Source organism: Zeus faber (genome assembly GCF_960531495.2).
Source record: "Zeus faber genome assembly, chromosome: 3".
NCBI classification, from domain to species: domain Eukaryota; kingdom Metazoa; phylum Chordata; class Actinopteri; order Zeiformes; family Zeidae; genus Zeus; species Zeus faber.
Window position 1 is genome coordinate 15,238,463 of NC_137190.1, and position 26,881 is coordinate 15,265,343.

General features: G+C 41.9%; 1 protein-coding gene across 1 annotated transcript in view; it reads left to right on the forward strand.

Moving 5' to 3' along the window:
* The first annotated feature begins 578 nt into the window (after window positions 1-578).
* itsn2b (intersectin 2b) overlaps window positions 579-26,881 on the forward strand; it is a 38,292-nt gene continuing 11,989 nt past the window's right edge. Inside the window, exons 1-24 of the mRNA XM_079997000.1 lie at window positions 579-751; window positions 7,742-7,817; window positions 8,870-8,962; window positions 10,029-10,092; window positions 12,707-12,894; window positions 13,442-13,702; window positions 13,873-13,981; window positions 15,940-16,076; window positions 16,317-16,380; window positions 16,643-16,780; window positions 16,896-16,984; window positions 17,322-17,584; window positions 17,710-17,859; window positions 17,993-18,133; window positions 18,531-18,618; window positions 19,004-19,143; window positions 20,370-20,548; window positions 20,950-21,785; window positions 22,240-22,364; window positions 22,564-22,839; window positions 23,809-24,002; window positions 25,400-25,455; window positions 25,999-26,165; window positions 26,623-26,653. Of these exons, the coding sequence (XP_079853126.1) occupies window positions 7,811-7,817; window positions 8,870-8,962; window positions 10,029-10,092; window positions 12,707-12,894; window positions 13,442-13,702; window positions 13,873-13,981; window positions 15,940-16,076; window positions 16,317-16,380; window positions 16,643-16,780; window positions 16,896-16,984; window positions 17,322-17,584; window positions 17,710-17,859; window positions 17,993-18,133; window positions 18,531-18,618; window positions 19,004-19,143; window positions 20,370-20,548; window positions 20,950-21,785; window positions 22,240-22,364; window positions 22,564-22,839; window positions 23,809-24,002; window positions 25,400-25,455; window positions 25,999-26,165; window positions 26,623-26,653 (3,796 nt within the window). The 5' untranslated portion in view covers window positions 579-751; window positions 7,742-7,810. The remainder of the gene's footprint in view (window positions 752-7,741; window positions 7,818-8,869; window positions 8,963-10,028; window positions 10,093-12,706; window positions 12,895-13,441; window positions 13,703-13,872; window positions 13,982-15,939; window positions 16,077-16,316; window positions 16,381-16,642; window positions 16,781-16,895; window positions 16,985-17,321; window positions 17,585-17,709; window positions 17,860-17,992; window positions 18,134-18,530; window positions 18,619-19,003; window positions 19,144-20,369; window positions 20,549-20,949; window positions 21,786-22,239; window positions 22,365-22,563; window positions 22,840-23,808; window positions 24,003-25,399; window positions 25,456-25,998; window positions 26,166-26,622; window positions 26,654-26,881) is intronic.

Genomic DNA, 26,881 nt, shown 5'->3' on the forward strand with positions numbered 1-26,881 from the left:
CTCCTTTTGCGGATTCGGTTCCTGACCTGACGAGTCGTTCGGTCTCGCGACTCTCCGTTCGCTTCGGTTGCCGAGCGAAGGAGGACTTCCGGTGAACGACGGACGGCAGTCGGCTCGGTCGGATCAATTATTTATTATTTATTATTTATTATTGATTTAATAACGTAAACTGCGGGTCCCGGAGCAAAATAAATAAGTAAACAAACGAATAAACAAACAAACAAACAAATAAATAAATACACAAATAAATAAATAAATAAATAAATAAATAAATAAATAAATAAATAAATAAATAAATCATCTTTAAAATCTTTAAAGAAAAGAGTGAATCACAAAAATAATTTACTCCTTTAATATGAATTACTTGGCCTCCCCCCCCCTCCTCCTTAGACCTTAATTTAGCGCTTTCGTAATTATTTTCAGTTTGTGGATTGAGGATCCACTCCACGCCCAACTCTTTTGCCGGAATGACTCCGGACCTCTGAGTCGTTTAAAAGGATTCGTTCGCTACGAGCGAGTCGTTCGCGAGTCTCGCATCGCCGACGCTCGTCAGCCATGTTGTTTGTGTGACACGGAGCTGTCAGCAACAGGTTCTGGGACGAGCTAAATTTAACAATTCACGCTCGACTATTTCGTTTTACATGAATTAGCAACCCACATCACACGCGGGAGGTCGTCCCGAATTAGCGGAGTGAAGATTTGTCCCGGACAGAGCCTGGAAGTCCGAGATTTTCAGCTCGTAAAGAGAGAGGTACGCACCCGAAACTGCCGATCCAAGACTGAGTACAAGTTTGACATTGTTTAAAAAAAATCCCGGTGGGAATGTACAGAAAGGTTGTTTAGTTAAATAATAACGGGACGTTTCTCTGTTGCGTTTTTAGCTTTGTCTTTTTCTCTTTCCCCCCACGCGAGGACTTAACACCCCCCCCCCCAAATGTGACGTTTCGACTTCTTTTTAAAAGCGTGATGTCAAACCTCAAATATCTCATTGTTCAGCCCGGGAGGAGTTGGCGAACATTGATTATACATATACATATATACTTTGTTAAAATTCAGATTCTAAAAGTCATGCAAAGACAGGGGTTCTCGTAAACACGTTTGCATTTGTTAAATTCTTTGCTGTCCAAACGAGTTGAGCAGGTTGCAGTGGGTCTGCTGGTGACAGGTGATCAGAGAAGGTGACTCTATGGTATCGTATTATTGAATGTATTATATATATGTAACACTCTATATTAAAATGTGAGTCTATGGCTTTACATTAGAAAGACATTGTGGTTGTATCTGAGAATGTGACTATGGTATTACATTAGATACGTTAGAATGTCACTATGGCTAGATATGAAAATATGAATCTATGGCTTGCTTTATATTAGAATGTAGATTAGGGATATATTTCAATTTGCATTCTAATAATAAGCCATATATGGTAATGTGCTGTTACATCTCGGGGAGTTTATTTAACACAAGATATTTCTGTGATTGATCCACCTGACCCCCACATGCGAAGCAACATCAGGCACTTGTCTGAAAATAGTAGGGTTATGTACACCAATTAGCCACAACATTAGAACCACTGACAGGTGAAACATTGATCATCTCGTTCCAATGGCATCTGTCAAGGGGTGAGATATAATAAGGCAGCAAGTGAACAGTCAGTTCTTGAAGTTGATGTGTTGGAAGCAGGAACTATGGGCAAGCGTAAGGATCTGAGCGACTTTGACAAGGGCAAAATTAGGATGGGTGGACGACTGGGTCAGAGCATCTCCAAAACAGCAGGGCTGTGGGGTGTTCGACAACAGGGTCATGAGCTCATTGATGCGTGTGAGGAGCAAAGTGTAGCCTGTCTGGTAGGATCCCAAAGAAGAACTACTGATGCACAAATTGCAGAAAAAGTTAATGCTACTATAATAGAAAGGTGTCAGGACACACAGTGCATCACAGCTTGCTCTGTATGGGGCTGCGTAGCCGCATACCAGTCAGAGTGCCCATGTTGACCCCTGTCCACTGCCGAAAGCAGGTACAATGGGCTCATAAGCGTCAGAACTGGACCATGGCGCAATGGAAGAAGGTGGCCTTGTCTGATGAATCACGGTTTCTTCTACCTCATGTGGATGGCCGGGGTGAGGGTCCGATCCAATCGAGCATCTGTGAAATGTGCTGGAACAACAAGCCCAGTCCATGGGTGCCCCACCTTCCAACTTACAGCACTGGCTGCTACTAACATCTTAGTGCCAGATACCACAGGACACCTTCAGAGGTCTTGTGGAGTCCATGCCTCGATGGGTCAGAGCTGTTTTGGCGGCAAGAGTGGGACCTACACAATATTAGTGGTTATTAGTGGTGGTTTTAATATCGCTGATCGGTGTATGCCTCTCAAATGGCTTATTTTCTACTGGATAGTGTTTTCCCTCTGCTACTGTAGTCAGGTCAGTGAGATGTTACTCAACCCTGTCTATACGTATACTTCTTTATTTACCTTATCCATTGTAAAAGTATTATGTAGTGAGTAAAGTGATTCCCCCTTTATCCAGCCAGAACCTGTGTTTAGCCCCAATGGGGGAAATGGCAGGGATACACCAAAAGACTTTCAAAAGACAGCCTCACAGCTTTGAAGACTTTTTTCCCCCATCCCAGTAGTGTGCACACTATAGGATTAAGCGGAGGGTGGTGATCACAGGAGATCACACGTCTTGGTATACTAGCACACACTGTGGGGGCCAAGGCATCAGACTAGTGTCTAGCCTGCTAAGGTCTTTCTAAGCAGGACACTAAACCCCTGATTGTCTGTTACCCTTTCCAACTCATGGCTGGCTCGCAGGTTTCTGTTTCAGCAGCACTTGTAGAACCTGATCAGCTTTTACATTAATTCCTTGTCAAAGCATCATCATAAAAGTATTAGCACTCTTAAATGTAAACAGGGTAAACATGATACAACAAACGACACTTTTTAAAGTATGTTAACACCTTTTAATTAAATATTGAGATACTCGTGATTCTTAAGTGTGTTCATATTTCCTTAAACGCCTAATAGGAGGTACCTTACAGTATCTGAAGTTACCAGGGAAGTATGCCTCCGCATCCCATCTTATACTGTATGTTCTGAGGTAGATCATACTTATGTCTACCTTAACCTATGACATTTTTACACTTTGATTCAGCCTGATTAAACTGAACAAGCTCACACTATGAAATCCCAACTTATCAGAGAACTTTCTCTGCTCTTGAGCTAATCTTTATATAGTCGGAGATAAAACAGGACAGAGCGAAAGAGAACAGGGAGAGGCATTCCTTGCCTCTTAGGAAAACAAATCAAGGCAGACCGCATTTATCAAATCTTATCTGAAATACTGCTTGAGGCTCATGCAGGTCATTAAGTGTGTGAATGAGTGCATCTGGTGTGGGGGCCATTGTAGAGAAAGAGAGTTTAGATATGTTAAGGAACATCCATTTAAAAAAACTTCCTCAATAAGATAACACTTTATATATTCCTGAGGGGAAATTATAATGAAATGGTATTAGAGGGAAACACAGATTGACCTGGAAGGAGTTGTCGGAGTTAGTCTGTTGGCTCCAAATCAGTTTTCTTTCTTAGATAATCAACCTCTCTGTCCAGCAGGTAGGCAGGCAGGTAATGCGTGTTTCTAAACAGATTAAGGGTGAGGACAGAGCAGCGTCATACAACTAGTAGAATAAGGACATAAGAGCAGACAGAGAGAAGTAACTAGTGAATGGATGAAAGACAAACTTAACAGATGAATAGAGGGATTGTTTTAACAAATTACCTCAGACAGACTTTTATGGTTTCAAGCTTTTTTTTCCCCAATACCCATATACTGTATGTGTTTATGGTTGAACTGCTGTGAGACAGTTGGGGATAGTCTGGCGAAGGAGTATTTTTTAACAAAAATCGAATTATGCAGCCAATATGGATCCACAGCTACAGTAAAATTAGGGGAAGTGTCTTTGCCATAGTTTGTGCCTTATGTGTTGTTACGTCCCAGGAACTGTTTGACCACATTCCATCACAGTGATGGACTAAAAGATAGGCTGACTTCATAACTAGGTGTAAGTTTGTGGATAGGTGGTGGTTTGGTTGGTAGGTGGAAGTGTGATATATGTTCAATAAAGTTTATACATAAGGCTACATCTTAACTTTACATAGGGTAAACAGCCATCAGATCTTTTCTATTCTACAATGTGTATAAATTATTTTCCTTTGTGAGGTAAGATATGTGATGAATCTATAATTGTGAATATATTTGTTTTCATAATTTCTATATCTGCAGCCTTTCATTGAATTATATTATCCAGAACGTTGGTTCCAGTACTGTTCCTAAGCAGAGGACCTCAATTATTGGGATTTGAAGATTGCATTGACAGAACAACACTTTCATATTTGGTCAAAATGAAACACCACTTAGAATAGTGTTAAGACGTTTCTGCAGGACTGCAAATTATTAGCATCTTATCCAAACTTTGTGATGGATAATATCAGGATTTCTAAAATTTTTATATTCTGGAAATTCACTACTGCTATATGTATTTGTTTTTGGGAAGCTTAATGTGCATAATTTCCAAGTATACTGATCAAAGCCCATTTGTATTTGTAAAATTACTGCTCACTCACAACGCTGGTGTGCGTTGAGTTAGCCCTGCCCCTGATTTTACACAGTAGGCTTATCACTATGCAAATACAGACTCTGCCTAGGTGTCTGTACCCGCTCTATTAATTTGGCAGCTAAAGGCCTTTACTCAGAGAGTAGAATAACCGTGAGTGTGGAAGCACACATGTGGGTGATCGGGCTGAGGATACTGAATGGATTTGCATGATATCCGCAAAGCACATTGGCTACTCAGTCAACCACTCAGTCAGCTTGTCTCCTTTGTCCGCCAGTCATTCATCCATTAAATTCTCAGCCGAACGGCCAGCTTGCCAGTCAGGGCTCTGGAAATACAATGAAATATAAAACAGGATTGGGATACACCTAAAACTTGAGCATGGATTTCTTCCTGGCTTTCCTATCTTCTTAAATGGCTATTATTCACTGTATCACTTTCACAGCTTGTGAAGACACACACCTGGCTCTGTGTTGAACCGGCTCAAATTCCCATCAGTGGTCAAGGTCAGACATGTCGCTGGCCAGTCGAATGTCTAAATTTACAAATAGGAATATGTTCATGACTTATTCAATAGTTGCTTTAGTTGACAGAACTAAAGATGCTCTGATACCGCTTTTTCAATATCCCCAATACAAAGGTCAGATACTTGGAGGCAGTCATATAGATATTCAAGAGATATTAAAGAAAAGCAATTTGATTTACTGCATTTTTCATGCAGTGTTAATTTTCATGTCTCACTAAGAAGAATGAGTCAATTGTTTTGTTCTGATGTTCCCCATAATATTGGTCTATAGGATTCAGTAATAATTTATTGAGTTGTAGATATAAGCGATTAGTAAAGTTTGGAATTCAGAATTAACATTGGTAGTGGAAAAAGTGCTCCACCCTAATAATGATTCACAGTCCTACCTTTTAAATATTGACAAATAGTTAACACTGATCTAGTACATTTCTATTACATTACAAAATACAATTTCTATTATAGTACATTCATTTTGTTTTTAGTATTTTGGATATGTTGGACACTAAACAAAATGGTAAACATTATTAAAGTAGTATCGTAAAGCTAATTTTGACCCCTTGCAAGTGGACGCAGAGGGCCACATTAGAACATTAAGAAAACCGAGTACAAACTGAGTACAAACTGAAATTAAGTCAGTGAAAACTGAGACCATCCATCAACCAATCCTCTCGTGAGCACATAAAACCTTGTGACAGGGCAACAAATGAGCCAAGCAGAAACTGATGAGGGTCAGAGGAAAAAAGAAGAAAAAGAAAAAAAAGAAAAAAGGAGGATGGAAGAGGAGACAGAAGGAGAGGAGGAAGAATGGAAGAGAGAGGGAGAGCGACAGATGGCAGACAGTATATTAGCCCTCCCTTCTCTCTACTCCCTATTGTGAGTGCAGCAGTCAGTAGTGAAGACCAAATTGACTGAAATTAGGTCCATGTCCCCTGTCTTTCTCTCTCTTTCATATTTATTATCTCTCAGGGCTGGGCATAACAGACAAGATCAAATATCACAATATTCTGTGTACCTCGATATTGCTAATTTGCCTATATCAGTGCTTTCACAAGATATGTACACCCAAGAGCTATTAGACAAACAGTCAATCGTAAGATGGGTATTACGGCAAAGCAGGTAGAGGTATTGATTAGAGTCTATAAAGTTCAGAATGTTGCATTACTTAACTGTAATACAGCCTTAAAGTTAGCACTGAACTGCTGTATATTACAATCTTACGATAACAAATTCCAGACGATATCTAGTCTTGTATCACAATAACAAAATTATATCGCTATCGCCCGTCCTAATCTCTGTATTTTACTGGTTTCAGACTACGTTCATTTTAGCAAAACAGTTAGGAATGGATCACTCTGTCCACAATATAAACTGTCAATTTGCATGTCCTGTGCTGGTGAGAACCAAATCCAAATCCTGCATTTGATGCCATTGCTGAGTCATATACTGTTTAACATCATAGCAATCCCTTGGCAAAAACCTCTTCCTGCTTCCTGTCACCTGATCAGCTGACGATAATATTCTTCTCTTCACTGGTTACTGTCCAGGAAGTGTTGAACACAGTTCAATTCAATTTTCTTCCTTCCCTGACTCGTGTTATGGCTGAACGGCAGCCATGGAGGAAACAGGTGTTCAGCGCTGCAGCAATGCATAAGTGTGTGAACAATTTTCAGAGAGCACAGCAGTTAGTCTCTCATATCTCCATTTTGGTCAAAGAACTGCTTTGCCATCTTTCCAATGGCATCAGTACTACAGAGTAATGAAACATTCTGGGACACTCCATGCCAACTTATTTCAGCTTCAATTAACCGAAAATAATGTTTGTTTTATGGTAGTTTTAAAAGTTTTTCATTTTTTTATAATTATTTTTTTATGAGATTTTTACGCTCTGCAGGGCAGGATTAATAGAGCGTTTCTAGGATAAATCACCAAAGGGATGCACAACACTCTATGCGTGACAACCTAGACTGCTTGAATGACTGGTGTAGTGTAGTACAAGCTTGTAGTCCTCAGCTTAACACTCGAAGGTAAATAAAATATACTAGTCCAGCACTGATGTCATATCAAGACCAACCAGAAAAAGGCGCTTAGCAGGACTTTAAAAAACAATAGAAACAACTGTGTTTTAAATATTCTGAAGAGAACTGGTGAGCAGCATGTGAATAAGGCAAACTGTGTTGTGTGTGTGTGTGTGTCTGGCTCTGTTGTCTGTACACAGTGTTGACTGTGCATGTGTGTAAAGGCTTTCTGAGAAATGTCTGCTGAGAGCAATATGCTGTACAATCATTGGATTTGTTACTGCTCGGGTTGTTCACATTTGGGACGATTTGCATCCTAATTACACAGTAGCCGACGAGGGTTACTATCAGGAGGTGCTGGGGTGACAAGCATCCATGCAAATGTTTGGAAAGAGTCCAGAGCCACCATACTGAGCGGAACAGGAGAAGCCCTGTTCAACTCTGCTGACTGATCAGAATCTCTTGCTCTCATTCCATCTTTCTTGCTCGCTCTCTCTCTCTCTCTCTCTCTCTCGCTCTCTCTCTCAGTGCTGTCCTGCCTTAGCTGCAGTATTGATTGGAGACTGGTCTATGTGTTTTGCAGATGGCTGTGTGCAGTAGCTGAGGACACCAAAAGGAGTCTTCCCCCTCCCCGTCTCCACCACCTGCAAATATGAATGGTAAGTCCACTGCAGTGTTTGCCGCTGTGCGTGTGCATGTGTGCACAGAGCATGGTGGCACAACAGTGCAGCTCTGTTGATTGATGTTCATTATTTAAGGCTAAGATACTTTGGGCGTGCGTGTGTGCGTGCGTGTGTGCGTGTGTGTGTGTGTGTGTGTGTGTGTGTGTGTGTGTGTGTGTGTGTGTGTAAGAGTGAGAGAGAGCACATTGATTCTTGTGCAACGTGCATTTGCCTGTGTATGGAGTCTGCTTACAGCAGCCATCTAATGCGTGATGATAACTTTGCCTCTTCCTGCTAGTTTGTGAATAGATTTGCTTGTCTTTGGTTATGGAAATAGCTATTTGCTGTTGTGGTTTCCATCCAACCCTTTGCTTCACGTTTAACTTAAGCAAGAAGATATTTAACTCATCAAATAATGATTATCGGGTTATGAGGCAGGACAGGCTGTTGTAATTTGATAAAGCTTATAGCCCGAGAACAAAAAGGTCGAGTTTGATATCTCTCTGCTACTCTCCCATCTAAATAAAGTGACACGGCATCCCAGCCAGCACTCAGTGTCAATAAATCCCTTTATTAATAAATCTGGACTTAACAGCAACGAATGGTGGCTGGAGATACGTTGATTCTGCTTCTGTGTGAAATATCCTAACAGTTTCAAGATTCAAGATTCAAGATTTTTATTTGTCACATACATATACATACTTTCATACATATATGCAGTGAAATGTAATGCAACACACCCGGTGATAGCACGCACTATGTCCTAGGAAAAAAATAAAAGTAAAAAATTCCTTTCTAATAGACCGACTAACTGACTCCTAAAACGTAATACAGTAAGTTGAATACTTATAGAATAAGATAAAAATATATAGAATAAAATACAATAAAAATAAAATGAAATAAAATGGAATAGGTAGAGGGAATATGCGAAAAGTTTGCGATTGATGTTATCAATATACCCTTTTTTCTTTGTCCAGCTCTGCGGTTCTCTGCCTTCCCTCTGAGTCGTCATCACTCTGTTCTGTGTCTCGATCTCCCTCCCAATTCAGGTGGTGTCAGTCTGTGGGCAATTACTCCAGAGGAGAGGTCCAAACATGACCAGAAGTTTGCCACTCTCTCCCCAGCCATGGGCTATGTCTCAGGTATACCTGCACATGCACACACTGGCCCAGACACACACAATGTACATTAATATTATTTAAAGCTGTGATTATGGGTAAATTACTTGCAAATACAAAACATTTAGCGATAGCAACATGGGATTCTATCATAGTGCACGCTGATCTAGGCATAGGCTTAAGATACCTTCAGTCGATTCAAGGATAGGTTCCTTATTTTTCAACATAGGTCTTATTGAAATGTTGGTTCCCATCATTAATAACTTTTCATAGCACATCTATGTTATAGACTCTCCTATTGAGAAACCACTCTCCTGCAGCTTTTTATTATGCTTAAATGTCGAGCCAATGGGGCAAACCTTTAAGCCTTGTTCAGAATGAAGAAAATGTTCAATCTCCTTTTAAAACACAGAAAGCTCACAATATTGTCAGATAGTCTTCATATGTTTTACAAAAAAATAGATAAATGGTTGCAAACATTCAAGCAAACCATCAGGTTTTTCTAGGTCTTGTTGACTATTTTGCATTTCACCTCCTTCGAAGAGAAACAGGAAGTTGTGTCTCTTCTCGCTGGCAACCTGTAGCCAAAGCAACGCTCTGGATGTACTGCGGCAATTGGAAAAAGCGATTTAGACTTACTGTTCCTCAAAACATGTTAAAAAAATAGACTAAGAAACACATGACTTTAAAGGAAGTTGTGTTTTTGGAAAGGAGATTTTACATTTTTTGGCTTAAGGCTTAAATGTTTGCCCCGTTTGGACTGCATTTTAGCACAGTGAGAAGTATCTCAATAGTAAAGCCTTCAGCGAGATTGTGCCATGAACAGTTATAAATGATGGAAACCAACATTTTTAATAAGGCCTGGGTTGGAAAATAATGAACATATCCTTTAATTTACACCCAAACAAGCGGAGACTTTTAAGGCCCACCCAAGTATGAATAACAGGCAGAATGCAGAGACAGAAGACAGTTCCATTCAACTGTAGATCTGATATATGCAGTTGATCATGGGAGGTGGAGGAGGTGTCTTTGTTCACTCTTTTCTTTCTGTCATTTGTAATTCTCGGTTTCTTTGTCCCTCACTGTGCAGGAGACCCGGCCAGGAATTTTTTCCTGCAGTCGGGGCTGCCTGCCTCCGTATTGGCTGAGATATGGTGAGACTCACACTCTAGGGGATTTTGAAAAACTTGTCAAAGATTCTCTGATACAAGAGACCGATCGTGATTCAGACTGCAATTAGGTGGTGCCTGAAAACACTGAACAGCAGGGTTGTTTTAGCTGGGAAAAAAAACAATGGGTCCAGTCTACTTTTCTGCCAAATACTGATTATAGAGATGTTGTCTATATGCATACCACATCATCATCATTGTTATTATTATTATAATTGTTTTATTGTCTTAATTATCTTTAATTTGTTTAATCTGGATGAATTACAGTTTACCTTTATATTGAGGCTGTATACATCATTGTCTATGCTTTTATAATGTAGCCCTGTAAAGGGGGCACACCTGTAAATGAGAGCTTGCTCTCAGTGAGTTTTCAAAATATATCTGTTAATATATTTTGAATGAGTGAATGAATGAGTGAGTGAATGAATGAATTAAAGGGGATAGGCTTGAGCAGATTTACGATTAAATTGTCTATCGACTCCATCGATCGTGATGGACATTGATGACAGACGATTTATTTTTTATCTGCCAGGAAAAATCAAAGCATTGAAATGGTGTAAGTGCAGTTTGCCGTGTTCTGAAACTGGAGCAGAGAGGGAGGGAGAGGGGGAAAGGGAGGGGGGGAGAGAGGGAGAGAGGATGCAGTGGCTCTGATCAGAGCTGTCGAGTAACCACTGGTGATCGGCTCTCACTTCCCCGCTCTACAGTTCCGTGCAGACGGAGAGTGGCAGGTGCTCAAAAAATGTTTTTTAAAAGGAAAGGCACATAGACCCCCAGCTCCGGTTCTAACCGTTTTGCCGCTCTGGGCAAACGGTGTAGCATGTGTGCAAATCGCAGGTCAGCTGAGGACACATTCCTCATGAATACATCTTGCCCAGACGATCCGCTACCTCACTGCCCATTTAAAAAAACAAAAAAAAACAAAAAACCCCATCTGATAAAAAGATCACCACGGGGTCCGTGAAGCATCAAAGGGCAAAGCGGGAAGGCTCATAGAGAACAATTTCAATTTATTTTGTTTCCTTATTTTTTTTTTTACTTGTATGGAAAATGGAAAAACATGACCCTAACTCAGAATTGGAGTGGAGTTTTTATTCCTCCAGACAGCGGTGCACCGTGCTCGTTTGGCTCGTTCCCGACTCCCGTGCCTGTGTTTCTATTTTAAATCAATTTATTTTCTTTGAAACAACATTTTTAAACACAACTGAATTGAGGAACGGTTCCCCACTGTGTCCCCACTGTCGGGACGCACGTGTCCCTGTTGCTTTTGGTTGCTGTGGGACTTAATTTTGTAAAAACTGGATGTTTTTCTGTAAATACTATACCTGTAAATAATAAATCCTGCACTTCTGGAACGGGGAGACAGCATTGTCACATTACATTAGGTTCTATGTGCGCGCGCATAGTACCGCACGCCCCTAGCGATTGGCGATTGGAATTTTGCACAATCGCCCAAAAAGTAATAGGTCCCCTAAAAGGTCTTTGAGGTCCCCAAAATATGTTTTTGAATTTTATTTTCTGAAAATACCACTCAGATTATGCATTCTAGCCATTATAACATGCCTCTATAACCCTCCTGTTCCAGGACGCTCTGCTTCTGTTGGGTGGTGCCACCCTCCTGAGGCCACCAGTTCTGCAAGCCAATGGGGTTTGAGCACTAGTTCCCAATTCTGAGAGCCAATGGGGTTTTGACCATGACTTCCGGGTTCCGTTGTATTTAGTCCATAAACTTTCACTGATTTCACCTTTTCTGTCCACAAAAATTGGTTTCTGAATAAATTTGAGACGAGAAATAAGCAATCCAGTTGCTGAATCTTCACTCATATTAGATCTACAAGGCCTAATTAAAAAATGTGTTCCCACTTTTTTAAGGCAAGGGCACTGCTGGTTGCACTTCGCAGAACACTGCACAGGGCTTTATTTGTTTCATTCAGGAAACATCTGAAAATACAATAAAATGAATACATCTACAATGAAAAAACCCCAGAATTTCTTTGTTGATTTTGTTTGGTGAAACACACAGCGGATCGCGCGCTGCAGCCTACTGTCTATATACCGCATACTTTTATTTTCTTATTTTAAGAAATAAAGAAACACACAGCAGAATTATTTATTTAAATTAAATACTTAAATTTACTTTGCCTGCAGTTTCTTCATGGACAGTTGGTATTGGTATTGCTGGTCTATAAGCCAACAGAGCAGTTTCCAGCCGCACTTGTTATTCTCTAGCCGTGGGTAGAGTTACTCAGATGGAGCACGGTTCTAATTCTAATGAAGCCCCACTTGACATAGGGAGGGGCAGAAAATGTGAGCAGCTTGTTTCATGACATGTTTTGTGAAACAGACAGCTCACAAAAAACTGATTGGGTTGTCTTATTTCACTGGGGGGGTATTTAGATACTGTGAAAATATTGCATATGGCAGCGAATATCGGCCTAATCCTCGTACACAAGTACTGAAAAAGTGAGTTTTTCGTAATAGGTCCCCTTCAAACACTCTCCACAGGCCTCTCTGCCATTGCCTCTTTGAAACCTCCATTAACCCTTATCATTTTATCTCTCTTTCTCACCCTACTTCTTTTTGCCCTTCACCTTCCTAGGACCCTGGCAGATATGAACAAAGATGGGAAGATGGATAGGTTGGAGTTTTCCATCGCAATGAAGCTTATTAAGCTGAAGCTCCAGGGAACGGCCCTTCCCTTGGCTCTTCCCATTATCATGAAGCAGCCTCCAGTCTCCGCCCCGAGCCTCAACCCCACCACTTCAGCAATGGTCAACTCTCGCTATGGTAAGCCTAGGGTCTTCCCAATCGTGTGTGAGATATTAGAGATAATTAAAAAAAATTCATAATCAATTAATCTGTGTAAATATGTTTTTGGTTAATTACGGTTAATATATGTGATTACTTTAGATAAGATAATAGTAAAGTAATGGGGGAAAACATTTTAGTAAAATGCACATTACAAGTTATCTCAACTTATATCTCAACTCAAATATGTTTATCCCACAGTCAGAAAGATTGATTTTCTTTTCATATATGGAGCAAAGAGGCATTCCCATTTTTGCCAAAGTTTCACATACATATCAAATCCTTTTTGGATACATTACAAAATCCATTATTTAATTGCTAGCATTTAATTGAATCAGTTTTTCGCCTGGTCTGGTTTTGGTCATGTATTCACAAGCTTGTACTTTCCTAACCCTTATTAAAATGTTGCCTGGCACATAATGTGTTAGTTCCTCAAGCATGAATTTGTACGTCCAAACATGAATTGCTGCTTTTTCCCAATAGAAGTAAAGAAATGTATGTTGTTTTTGTGCTTGTCTCCCAACAGGCATGGGTTCTATGCCAAACCTTTCAATGATGTCAGGTCCAGGCATTACCATGTTGACCCCAATCCCCGTGGCAGCCCCTGGGCTCTCATCATTGACCTCTATGGCCCCTCTCACCCCGCTGGTTCCCATGGCAACAGGCCTGAGTCCTATGATGAGTTCTGCAACTTCCAGGCCCATGATGCCATCCATGGGAAATACAATGCTTCCCAACGGCACATTGGCAATGCTACATCCAATCCCCAGTGGATCTATGGTTACTGGTATATAGCATTCTCTACACTTCTGTTCTGTATTTGTCTCTGAAATTATCTTCGCTCTTATGACGTTACTAACTGTTTCATGGTCCTGGCTAAGTTGATTGTTGTAAAAAGGATATTGACATAATTGCTTATGCATCCGTCTTTCTGCGTGTCCACCTGTTTGTCTGTAGGCCTCCCTCTATCTGCCTCCTACTCCTCCTCCCCAATGGGGCTCTTGGCTTCTTCTCCTGCTGCTGGCGTCAACAAGGCCTCCTCCCTGCTTGACCTGGGATCCAGCAGGTAACACAAACAAGTACACAAAGTCAGAATGACTTTCACACTCAGGGATTGAAAGGTAATCGATAAATTCCAAAATTCAGTTCCCCACTAAAAGTCAAGGGAATTTAAAGGTAATGTTAGAAATGTCGCACCAAATAAAATGCAAATTAGTGTGTTTACATACTCAGGCTGAGGTTAATTAACTGTCTATGTGAATTTTCATGTCTCAATGTCAACTTGTCTTCATAAGGTGGATTTGTATGATCACGCTATTATATGCTTATACTTCATTAATGAAAGTTATTTATATGACATAAGTTTAATGATCGCGAAAGCCCTGAACACATCACACAGCGAGGCCAACCAGCACTTTATAAATACGCTTCAATGCTGTTGTTTAAAAAAGTAGTAAGTTCTTTTTTTCTCTTGTACCTTCAATTAGAACAACTTATATTGGTTGAGTTAGTAGGTGTCCAGCCTGCAGGGCTGGAACCCTATTGTTATTGTTCGTGAAAAAATTATCTGAATTTTGAAGCCTAAAACCATCTGGAACACCAGCTTCGTGGTTGAAGTTTCCTCCAAATCGATCTACATACGAAACCAATATTAGCCAAAAACCGGCCAAATTTTTAGCAATTTTAACACAGACGAGCCAGTACATCTGACGCCAAAATATGTCCAACCCGGCTAAAACTCTCTGGAACACATACTTCGGCATTAGCTCAGAACACGGCTGAGGTGTCGTTTAAACCGTCTGTGTCTATGTCACCAGGATCTCGTGGTATTCATTTCATCCAAATCGATCGACATACGGAGCCGATTTAAGTGAAAAACCGAACAAATTTGACCCAAAATATTCATTTGGGCTTGGTTACATCACGTGTCATTCTAAAATGAATGAGATGAGATTAACAGTAAGACGCTTTATGAGGTCATCATATTTTTTTCTATAAATGTACCGATTCCGGTTGAGAATGTCAGTTGGACCGTGCCCAGTGTGCGCCGTGCAATTTGTAGTCTTTAGACGTTACCAGACTATGGATTTACGTGTACATTTATACAACTTGTTACCTGGTGGATGTCAGTAGATCTGTTAGATTGATATTTTAAATCCATGGTCCACATTACTTTGCTGGATTAATGAAAAAAAAAAACAATAAATTAAATCCCTTAAACACTGAAATGTGCGACTCAGTGATGCGTTCAAGATCCAGCGAGGCATCCACTAAGCCGTGCAATGGTAATTACAACAACTTTTTTCGTATTTCATGGAAACGTAACTTACTGGAAATGCAATCCAAAGAAAAAACCCAACAAATATATGACGTGCCCGACACGGAACCAAACGGCCACCTATCACTGAGAGTGCAGCTCTATGAGGGTGTCCCGGTGGCTCACAGGGTAAAGCGTACCATAAACAAGGCTGAGTTCCTCCCACATCGGCCTGTGTTAAATTCCGGCACAAGGCCATTTACTGCCCTTTCTCTCTGTCCCCTGCCTTCCCTTTTCTCCCCACACTGTCACTATCGACTAAAGCATGAAAATGCCCAAAAATATATATCTTTTTAAAAAGACAGTGCAGCTCTATTTCCACAGACAACGTGGTGGGTTATAACAATAACAAGTTCTGGTTTACAGGCAAACGTGGACGGTTCTTTTAAAAACAGGAGGGTTGCACTGTGTAGACCACATAGTGGTTGCTCCGCGAGAGGAGCAACCACACAACTAACACAACTAAACTGGACCCTGTGTATTGCTGCCTGCAGCTATATTTATTATTATTATTATTTCTTTTACTATTATTATCATCGTATTTTATTTAGTGTAGATGAAAGGAGGGAAGATCCTTATCTTCAAACAAATAAAAAATCTTGAATCTTATGAGGTGGAGAAGTCAGTGCAGGCGGGGGCCAAGTGTAACTTGAAGAGATCAGTTTATGGCAAAAGATGCAGTAATGAGCTTCTTATCTCTGTTTTAGTTCCAACTCGTCGTCGCCCTCCCTGGTTTCCCCCAAGCCAGCTGCATCTAGCGACTGGGCCGTGCCCCAGGGCTCCAGACTCAAGTACAGACAGCAGTTCAACAGTCTGGATAAATATATGACTGGATACCTCACTGGTAAGATAGTGGTTTGATTTTTCTTTAAAGTTTTATGAGTCATTCTTCCTTACAAGTCTTCCTTTATTTGTGTGTGTGTGTATATATATATATATATATATATATATATATATATATATATATATATATATATATATATATATATATATATATATATATATATATATATATATATATATATATATATATATATATATATATATACACACACACACACACACGTGTGTCTGTTTTTGCTAGGTATGCAGGTTAGAGGCGCCATGGCAACCACAATGTTGACGCAGACACAGCTGGCCTCCATCTGGTGAGATGTGTTTTTAGTTTATGAGGCTGTCCAAACTGTCTTTACCAGGTGTCATTTTTTTTTTTTCTTGTTTACTTCTCCTAAAGTGATGAGACCATTTTTCAAACAATAGAATATTTTATTATGGTATGAATATTCAATATAATAATTTAAATATTCTCCCAGCCCCATGTTGATATTTAGAAGGATGCAGAGACCATCTTTCCTCATCTCTTTCTTCCTCCATCTCTTCTCTTACCCTCTCTTCTCCTTTTTACCTCAGGAATCTGTCTGATGTAGATAAGGACGGGAAGCTAAAAGCCGAGGAGTTCATCCTGGCCATGCATCTGGTGGACATGGTCAAGAGTGGACACCCACTGCCCCTAACACTGCCAATCGAACTGCTGCCTCCTTCCCAGCGGTGTGTAGATGCACACAAATGCATGTCAGAATACAGCGTAACTGGTTAATAGGATAATAAACGATTAACAATGTGTAAAGAAATATAATATGAGCACTAAATGGTTCTTTTGTAGAAGTTCAACGAATGGATCCAGCTCTTCTCTCTATGCTGCACTGGCTGAAGACTTTGACATAGAGCCTCCCCAGAAGACAAAGCCAAACAGTATGTATTCATTCATTCACTCCTCTCTCTCTCTCTCTCTCTCTCTCTCTCTCTCTCTCTCTATCTCTATCTCTATCTCTCTCTGGAATCCTCTGTCAAGTGTTTGCTTCAAAGCAGGCAGGAAACAGTTTTCCTGACCGGTATAGTTGACGTTGAAGTTGAAAGCTGCTGAAGTGAAGGTCTCTCTAGGGTTCTGATGTCACTCCTGCATAAGTAACTTCATGTAGTCATTTCATGTAACGCATTCATGTAATCATATTTCAAAAGATACTGTCTCGTCATTCCATCATCAACCAACACATAATCAACGACTCACTGCTTTGATTTCAACCTCCAGTGACGTTTGAAGATAAGTTTAAAGCCAATCTGGAGCGAGGGAACGCGGAGCTGGAGAAACGACGACAGGCTCTGCAAGATGCGCAGCGGCGGGAGGAAGAGCGGCGGGCGCAAAAGGAGAGAGAGGAGCGAGAGAGGAGGGAGCGGGAGGCCAGGGAGGTGGAGGAGAGGAGGAGGATGGAGGAGGAGAGGAGGCTCGAGCGCCAACGGGAGCTGGAGAGACTGAAGGAAGAGGAGAGGCAGAGGGAGATGGATAGAAAAGAGGTGAAGCGGATAAAGGTTGCACCAATTGTGGCATTTCTGTTTTGCCTGTGTATGTACAGTAACTGTGTGTGTTTGTGTGTGTGTGTGTGTGTGTGTGTGTGTGTGTGTGTGTGTGTGTTTTCCAGGCTGCACAGCGGGAGCTAGAACGCCAGAGGCAGGAGGAGTGGGAGAGGAGAAAGCGAGGGGAGTTGCAGATCAAGAGGGAACAGGAGCAGGACGACATCATCAAATTGAAAGCCAAGAAGAGGAGGCTGGAGATGGAGCTGGAGGCCGTGGTGAGGGCAGCTTTTTATTTTTTTTTATCATTATTGGGGTTTTTTTTGTTTATTTTTTATATATTTTCAGTTTAGTTTATCATCGCTCATCACCTCTGCCCCTCACTCTTCTTCTTGTCTGTTCATCCCCCAGGGGAACAAGCACAAACAGATCTCTGACCGGCTCCGTGATGCCCAGAACAGGAAGAAGGTCCAGAAGACTGAGCTGGATCTGACCAATCAGAGGAAGGACACACGCCACCAAGACATTGACAACCTGCAGAGGCAGCTGGAGGTGTGTGTGTGTGTGTGTGTGTGTGTGTGTGTGTGTGTGTGTGTGTGTGTGTGTGTGTGTGTGTGTCTGTGTGTGTCTGTGTGTGTGTGTGTGTGTGTGTGTGTGTGAGATGTGTGTGATGTGGTATGTTTAAAAAAAAAAAAAAAAACCAGTACCAAGATGACATTGTACTACGCTGTAACATGCTGACAGGAAGGGGAGCAATTATATGGCGATGCAATATGTCTAAGAAGCCATCAATTTTTTTACCCGATCAGTAGAAGATAGGACGATAGTACAAACATGTATTCCTTTCTGTACACGGCAATACTTTCGTTTCAATAATGAGTTCCTCTGTCATTTCCTGTCTCCTGCATTTCTCCTTCACGATAATGCGCTTCCTCTTCCTGTGGCTCAGGAATTCCAGAGGAAGTTGTCCCTGCTGACTCCAGAGAAGAAGAGACTGGCGGAGAAAGTCGGCAATATGGTTCTTTATAACCGACCAGGTTGGTGCTGGTGGGTGGAGGGGTGGACTGGTCTTCCTCAGTACGATGAGGGTGAAGGGATTGACGCTGTAAAAAGACTAGTAGGCTCTACTAGGCTCAGTGGATAGAAAGAGGGATTGGTGTACCAGTGATCGATGCCGATCTATAGCGCAATGCTGGTTCCACAAAAAAAAAAAATAATAATTTATTATTTAATAAAAATGAAATGCTAAATTTTACTAAGAAAGGAAAATTAATGATGAAATGAATTCTATGCCAGGGAAACCAGGCACATATCACCTGTTGGCTATACTGAAGTTTGTGCAGTGATTAATCAAAATCAAAATATGGTATTTTTATGTTTTAAAGTTGCTGTGTATATATATATTTTTTTTTCTGTCTGCAGTGTCGACCATGTCAACCCTCAAACAGAACATTACAGAGAAGAATGGAATGTGTCGCAAACTGAAGGACCAGATGGAGACTCTGGAGGGAGAGACAAGAGCCAAGCTGGCAGAGATGGACCAGTACAATAGCGATATGCAGGTACACTCACTCGTAAATGAAAAGCGCACGTAATCATATTCTTGCAAAATGATTTGGTGCAACATATATGCAGCAGATATTTTTTTGCATATATGTTGAATTGAATTTCCCCCCCGGCGGATGAATAAAGTCTTATCTTATATTTTCACAATTACACCTGTATGGGTGCAGGAGGAACTGTTTGGCCTTGTTTGTAGGTGTAAATCACCAGTAACAACTGTGACTGGTCTTTGTTTACTTTCAACTAGTATTCTACTCGTGTGTGGATCTGCGATACTAACTGTTGCTCAAGTCCTGCTGGTCCTGCTTTTTCTACCTTTTCTCCTTTCTAATCCCTCCTTTGCTCCTTCCTTCATCACTTCCCAAACCCTCTGCCTCTTGGAAGCTCTCTGCTTGCTTGTCTCCTCTCTCTGCTCTGCTCTGCTGGACTGAGGTGCTTCCAACTCTCTCTCGCTCTCTCTCTCGCTCTCGCTCTCTCTCTCTCTCTCTCTCTCTTTCTCTCTCTCTCTCTCTCTCTGTATCCCTCTTCCTCTCTCTCCCCCGCCTCTCCCTCTATGTCCCTCCCCTCCTCCATTTTTCAGTGTCTGGATGCTCAGGACTCTGGGCTCCAAGCCGCCCTCTGTCTGCTAGCCTGCCTCAGTAACCTCTTCTACCTTCTGAAGGTTCTCTCTTGTCTGGCCCTTCTCTCTTTTTTTCCTTCTGTTCTCATTTTTTCTCATTGATTCTTTGTCAAGTGCTAATCTATGAATTTTACTTTGTGCACATCCACTTCTTTTATTTTCTTGTGTTTAAAAAAAAAATATATATATATATATATCTTCTGGATATTTTTGTCTTTTACCCTCTTTGTTTATATATTTAATAGTCCTCATAAGTGTTGTAAAAGCTGTCACCGTTATTACATAATAACCTGATCAAGATTATTCTGGCTGACTGCGATTTTTTTTGTGAAATCACTTTCATAACATAATACATAATACTGTATGTTTCATCAGAATTGAGACGATTTTTCAAAAATTTTTCAATGAAACATAAATAAACCATTTTAGCATTTGGGTTTAGGCAAATTAAGTTTCTACTCCAATTTTAATGAATTTGTGGTTTTGACAATGACAATCAGTAAGATTTAATGATCGTGACAGCCCTATACAGAAGCGTGTCTTTCGTTGTTCCTGGTGTGTGTGTGTGTGTTCATTTTACATGGTTGCATGCGTCTTATATGTCAGGACCTGAAAGAAAGCCAGAGAAAGCAGCAAGCGGTACTCGAGAACCTGCGGAGCATCAAAGATCAAAAACGGCAAGAACTGAACCAAAAGAGGGAGGAAGAGGAGAAGAGACGGAAGGAAGAGGAATGGAAAAGGCAGGAAGAAGAGAGGAAGAGGAGGCAGGAGGAGGAAACGCAGAGGTGCGCTTGATTTTAGATTTAAAAACTTGCTGCAGATTAGGAGTCTGTCGTCAAAGGAGCTGCATTACTTCCATCTGAAAAAAATCACGTTCCACTCATTTCGATTTTTCCAGTAAATAAATTAGTAAATACAGTATTATTAACCGATTTCAGTAATATGATTGAATTAAATTTTTATGGATGCATTTCAATTTGAATAAATCTTAATTTCTTCATCATCTGTTGATGTGCCACACCACAGGGGTCTACATGCCACATGTGGCCTTTGGGCCCCAGGATGGCCGCCGCTGATTTAAGACAAAACTCATTCACCTTAATTGAAAGCTCTCTCTCTCTCTCACTCTCTCTCTCTCTCTCTCTCTCTCTCTCTTTCTCTCTCTCCCCCCCTCCCCTCCTGCTAGGCTCATCAAGTTGGAGAAGGAGCGTCAGCGGCAGGAGAAGCTGAGGAAGGACGAGGAGGAGCGCCAGAGGAAGCTGCAGGAAGAGAGGGAGGCCAAGCTGAGGCAGGAGGAGGAGGAGAAGGAGGCGCAGGCTCGTCTCCGGGCCGCCAGGGAGCAGGCGGAGCGCGAGCGCAGAGCGAAGGAGGAGGCCGAGAGGAGGAAGAGGGAGGAGGAAGACAGGAAGAAACGCGAGGAGGAGGAGCGGCACCGACTGGTGGAGAGGAGGAGGCAGGAGGAGGAGAGGAGACAGTTGGAGGAGGAGAGGAGGCAGCTGGAGGAAGAGAGGAGACAACTGGAGGGGGAGAGGAGGGAAGAGGAGAAGAGGAGGCAGGAAGAGGAGGAACGGAAACGCTTGGAGGAGGCCCGGCGGGAGGCCGAGCGGAGGAGAGAGAAGGAGGAGGAGGAGCGGAGGAGACAGAGGGCAGCGGATGCAGCTGTCAGAGACGCAGAGGAGAGGAGAAAAATGGAGGAGGAGCACAGGAGGAAAAGAGAGGAGGAGGAGAGGAAGAAGAGGGTTGAGGAGGAGAGGAAGAAAAGAGAGGAGGAGGAGAGGAGGAAGAGAGAGGAGGATGAGAGGAAGAAGAGGGTGGAGGAGGAGAGGAGGAAGAGGACAGAGGAGGATGAGCGGAGGAAGAGGGTGGAGGAGGAGAGAAAAGAGGAAGACGAGAGGAAGAAACGAGAGGAGGAGCGGAAGAGAAAGGAGGAGGTGTCTCGCCAGCAGCAGCCCAGCGGAGGAGGGAAGCTGGACATTCAGGAAAAACTCACCGCTCTGCTCAGGGGCTTGGAAGAGCGCAAGGGTGAGACACACACACACACACACACACACACACACACACACAGACACTTAAAGTAGCCAACTATTTCTATTTGACCTCTATACTCCCAAAAGTCAGATCTGTATCATATCTCAGTCTCCTATCAATGTGCCTCTCGGAGAATATTGTATGAATGTTAAAAAGAACGTTGGCTTGGGGGAGAAAAGCTAGATCGGAAACATTGAAAATACTGGTCCTTCTCAGGATGAATCGTTTTTAAGCTGGTGATGACATGTCTGCCTCATCACTCACGGTAATTATAGTCCTATTTTCAGTGCGTGGTGAATTTGACACCTCAACATAAAATAAACGGTACTTGCAGGATTACTGAATTCTTAAGCCTGTGGCGGTGTGTGTGAATTCTGAGATGCTGATTCCCTTTAGGTAAAATCACCTTGGCTGAACAGCAGTTCTCTAATCCGCTTTTTAATTGCAGGCGGTCTTCAGCCGAGGGCAACGCAGCACAGGAAGTCCGCCGCACTCACTACCTTCAAAGCGCTGTACCCGTTCAGTGCCAGGAACCAAGAGGAGCTCAGCTTCAACACCGACGATATCATTGAGGTGAGAATGTTGAGAGCATTAGACCATTTCGAACTGGGATTAACAAGACAGTAACAAAAAGTTGAATTCATTTGCTAAGATACACAACACAATCAATATTTTTATTTTTAAGACCTTGACATGGTGAAATGCCACTCTCTCTTTCTCCATCTCTCCATCTGTGAGTGCTCTTACCATTGCCTTGCTCATTCCATGGCAGGTGGATGAAACAACGGAGCGTGAGCAGGGCTGGCTGTGTGGCAGCAGTCAAGGCAACATGGGCTGGTTCCCAGAGAGCTACGTGGAGAGAGTGAGCGCACCGGACAGCGCTGGACACCCTGCCGCCACAAGTGGTCCCAAAGTGGCTCCCAAATCCCAGCTCTCCAACGCCAAAGCGATACACAGCAGCCTAGAGGCGGCCATGGCAGCGCGAACTAAGTCGGCCTTCACACCGACGCATTCTCCCAACCCTGCACCCTCTGAGAGCCAGGGACAGGTAAGGCGTTCAAAAGGAGTGTGGACGTACCTCCTGGATGGTAGGAGCAAGCTCAGACGTGTCTGTGATATTTGCTCTGGCTATACAGGGTATTGGTTTCAAGTCGAGTTAAGCTTTATTGTCAGTCCAGCCATATACAGTGCTATGGCGTTTCTACTGGTCCTTGGTATATAAAATGTATACACAAGACATACAAGACTAGGATGGGGCAAGACAGTGCAAGTGTAATAGACATGACAGTGCAACTGAATCAATACAGTAAAAACAGTAAAAAGAAATACAGTGAAAAACGTAGGACCATGTAAGACACAACAGTAAGTACACAAAAACTAAATAGAAAAAATTAAGAAATACAGAAAAAAACAAAAACAATTGATATATATACTGTACGGTATATCCTAATGATGAATTACTGTAGTTAGCCGTAGTAGCTCGCATCGGATGTGATTAGCCTAGTTACGGGGTGGGTAGCGTGTGAATAACTGATGGAGTAATTTAGTTGCAGTAACTCAAATGCCACGGAGACTCCCTTTTACACTGTTCTGGTACTGAAAATATTTTCCCAAGGTTGGCAGGTATGTATATGTATGTGACAGCTAATCTTGAATACACTACAATACAATACAATAAAAGGGACCACCACATGCAACAGGTCTTATTATTGCTTGTTCCTTTCCTCCTGCCTATGACATATGAGTATTAATGTTTTAATCAAGTTTAGTTCCTATTTAATTACACCCCAAATACAAAAGTTGCAATTTACTTTTACATTTTGACCACCGTCTTTCTCTTATTCTTTCCCTGTTTTTGCTGCTCCTATAGCCTCAGAAAAACAATACATTTTAAATTATTGTTTATAAAAAAAAAAGTTAAAAAAAAAAAAAAAAATTCTTGTGAGCTGCATCCGGTTCATGGGCCTCGTGTTTGACACCCCTGCGCTAAACCCAAACTATCCTCTCCCCTCTCTAGGTTGTTGGCAACCTGCTGGCCCAGGCTCTGTGTTCCTGGACAGCAAAGACAGAAAGTCACCTGAACTTCAGCAAGGACGATGTGATCCATGTGCTGGAGCAGCAAGACAGCTGGTGGCTGGGAGAGCTGAACGGTGCGCAGGGCTGGTTCCCCAAGACCTACGTGGCGCTGCTGGGGGAGGACGAGAATGCAGAGTAAGACATGTCTCACTGTTCTCATATGTTATTAACTGAAGCTGCTTTCACACATGCACTGCAACCCTGAAATTATCCGGGCATTGCCCGGATGAGCTGTATGTGTGAACGCAAATGTCCAAATCAGTTGGAACGGACGATCACCTGCTCTATTCACACATACCGCTCAATCTGACATTACCCGGACTTTGTACTAGGGTGCTGGCTGGGTAAAGTCCGGGTAATGTCAGATTGAGCGGTATGTGTGAATAGAGCAGGTGATTGTTCGGATCATTCCCAGCGAGCAAGTGGGTGTGTCGCTTGTTGATGACATCTCTATCATGCGCCAGTTATTTACCTTTGTGCGGATCTTCATGTACGGAGCTTAGCTGCTTCGTACTCCTTTATGCTTTCTTTATTATTCCTTTCCACTCTCTTGTTTATATTGCGGATACGTCCAAATTCATGAAAAAAAGCCCAACCACTGATAAGTCTGTAGCCCCGTCCGCCGTCTTGGGTGTGCTGTAAAACTCTGCACCGTCACTCCGTCACGTCCTGCCTCCTGCACGCTCTCCCCAGGCTCCGCCCCTCGTCTAGACCAAACAGATTATTTCCAGGTAGTGTAAACGTGTCTGACACGGACAGTCTCCGGGTTGTGTGCTACATGTGTAAAAGGCTAACTCTGGACAATATCGGGATAATCAGGTCTGGACATTATCCGGACATTGTCCAGAGTGCATGTGTGGAGGCAGCTTTATATTTTCAGCTAAAGTAGTGAGGATAAGTGATATTCATCCATCACTTTTCAGATGTTTTCATGGCATGATTTCAGTTATTCAAATGAGTCAGTATTGTCATCACTTTTTTTCAACACATTTGAATGGATAGATTGGGCACGAGAATAGGGGCCTTATCATTATCCAAATTCAGTTCAAGTTTTCCTCCCGCATCTATCTCTATAATTTGTGCAGATAGAGGAATGTTTTTGAAATCGCGGTTATGTCCGTGCCAACATCCACTCACGTGTTAATGCAACCTTCATTTGCATGATTCTGTGGTTTTTTGGCCCTGCTTGACTACACTCAGGCCCAGAAGGTTGGTTGCAAATATGCCACCATTTAAAGGACGGAAGCCACAGAGGCAAATTGATGTTAATCTTTTCACTCGCTGTCAATTGGGAGACTTGACAATTTTGGTGTATTATAGCATAATTATACCAACATTATATACTAGAGGATGTTTTCACTGCAAACTTATACAGTGAAAGTATAGAGACCTTCAACTGGAATAAAGGAACCTGGGTTATTATTTAGTTTGTTTGTGAACTGTGGAAAGGAAATGCATTTTATTTTCTTTCTTTCTATACTATGATCAATGACTTTGAGTGTGGTGATCAAAAATAGTATGTGTGTTTCCAGCCCCTCGGGCTCCACTCCTGATGGAGCAGAGTCCAGCAATGGTCAGCTGTTAGAAGGTAAGATGGCCTCTCTAATATCAACAAGTATCAATCAAGTAACTGTGTTCTCATTCATAAACACTCTATCCTTCAAATAGGGCTGTGCGATATGACAATATATATATTGTAAGACGATAGAGAAATTACCATTAAATCTATCTTATATATATTTTTTAAATTATTATTATTATTTTTTTATATATACTGTTTCTGTCGCAAATCAGAAACAGAACTGAATTACGGCAATAAAGGTATAAAGATTGTGGCCATATTGCGCAGCCCTAACTCCAAAGTGTCTTTTCCTACTAGATTTCTGTCAGTATGTCTCAATGCTAATGTGTCCAACACTTCGAGCCACAATGGCATCTAGATGCATTTGAAGGCTATTTCCCTGTTCATAATATAATTCAGACATGCTCTAGAATAATCTGTCATCATAGTATTTCAGAGGAAATTCTCGTGTGTGTGTGTGTGTGCGTGTGCGTGTGCGTGTGCGTGCGTGCGTGCGTGTTAAATAAAAACAAAGTTTTTTTTTTTTTTTTTTTCATAATTTCTCCACAGAATATGTGGCGTTGTACACATACGAGTCTCCAGAGCTCAGCGATCTGACATTTAGTGTGGGCGATGTGATCTTGGTGAGCCAGAGAGAGGGAGAGTGGTGGAACGGTTCCATCGGTGACCGCAGAGGGGTTTTCCCCAGCAACTATGTCAAACCCAAAGAGGCTGATGTAAGCGACACAAACACGCCTTAAAATGCTCTCATCTACATCTTCCTGCCCTGCACTCATGCAATCACTTCTTATCCTGATTTAATGTGCGTAAAAACATCACACTGGGGTTGCCGCATTTCCCGGTGTTACACGGTGTTTGGCCATACACCGATTACATCACTTCCCCGCTGCCCCCATGGTTTTTATTTCGGCCATTAAGTGCAATATTCTGGAGAAACCTGCTTCTACCGGGTCTAACACCCAGAGTTTTGCCCGGCAGACATGTGCAATAGAGTCTACAGATATTGAGCGCCATCGACTCGAAGATTTCCGGTGTTACCGGTTACAGTGTTGTCATGAGTTTATTAACCAGTGGGAAAGTTCCTCACCATGGCATCCCTACATCACACACACACTATCAAACGTCTTGTGTGTCCAATTATATGTCAATGACATATAATCGTTGTTGTTTCAGGCATGCAGCATCTCAGGCAAGAAGAAACCTGGTAAGCTCAACCTCTCTTCTACTGTTCTTCCTTATCGCCTTTGTTTGTCTTTGTCCTTCTTAATTTCTCTGACAATCATTTGTAAACAACGAGGGCTGCACAATGTATCGTCTTTTCTCAGTCATTCAGATATGAATATGCACAATAAACAGATGTCTAAAGGGCTGTGATATTAATAATAATGCCATTATCATGTAAATTCTGCATGCCTTCCGGAATATCAAATCA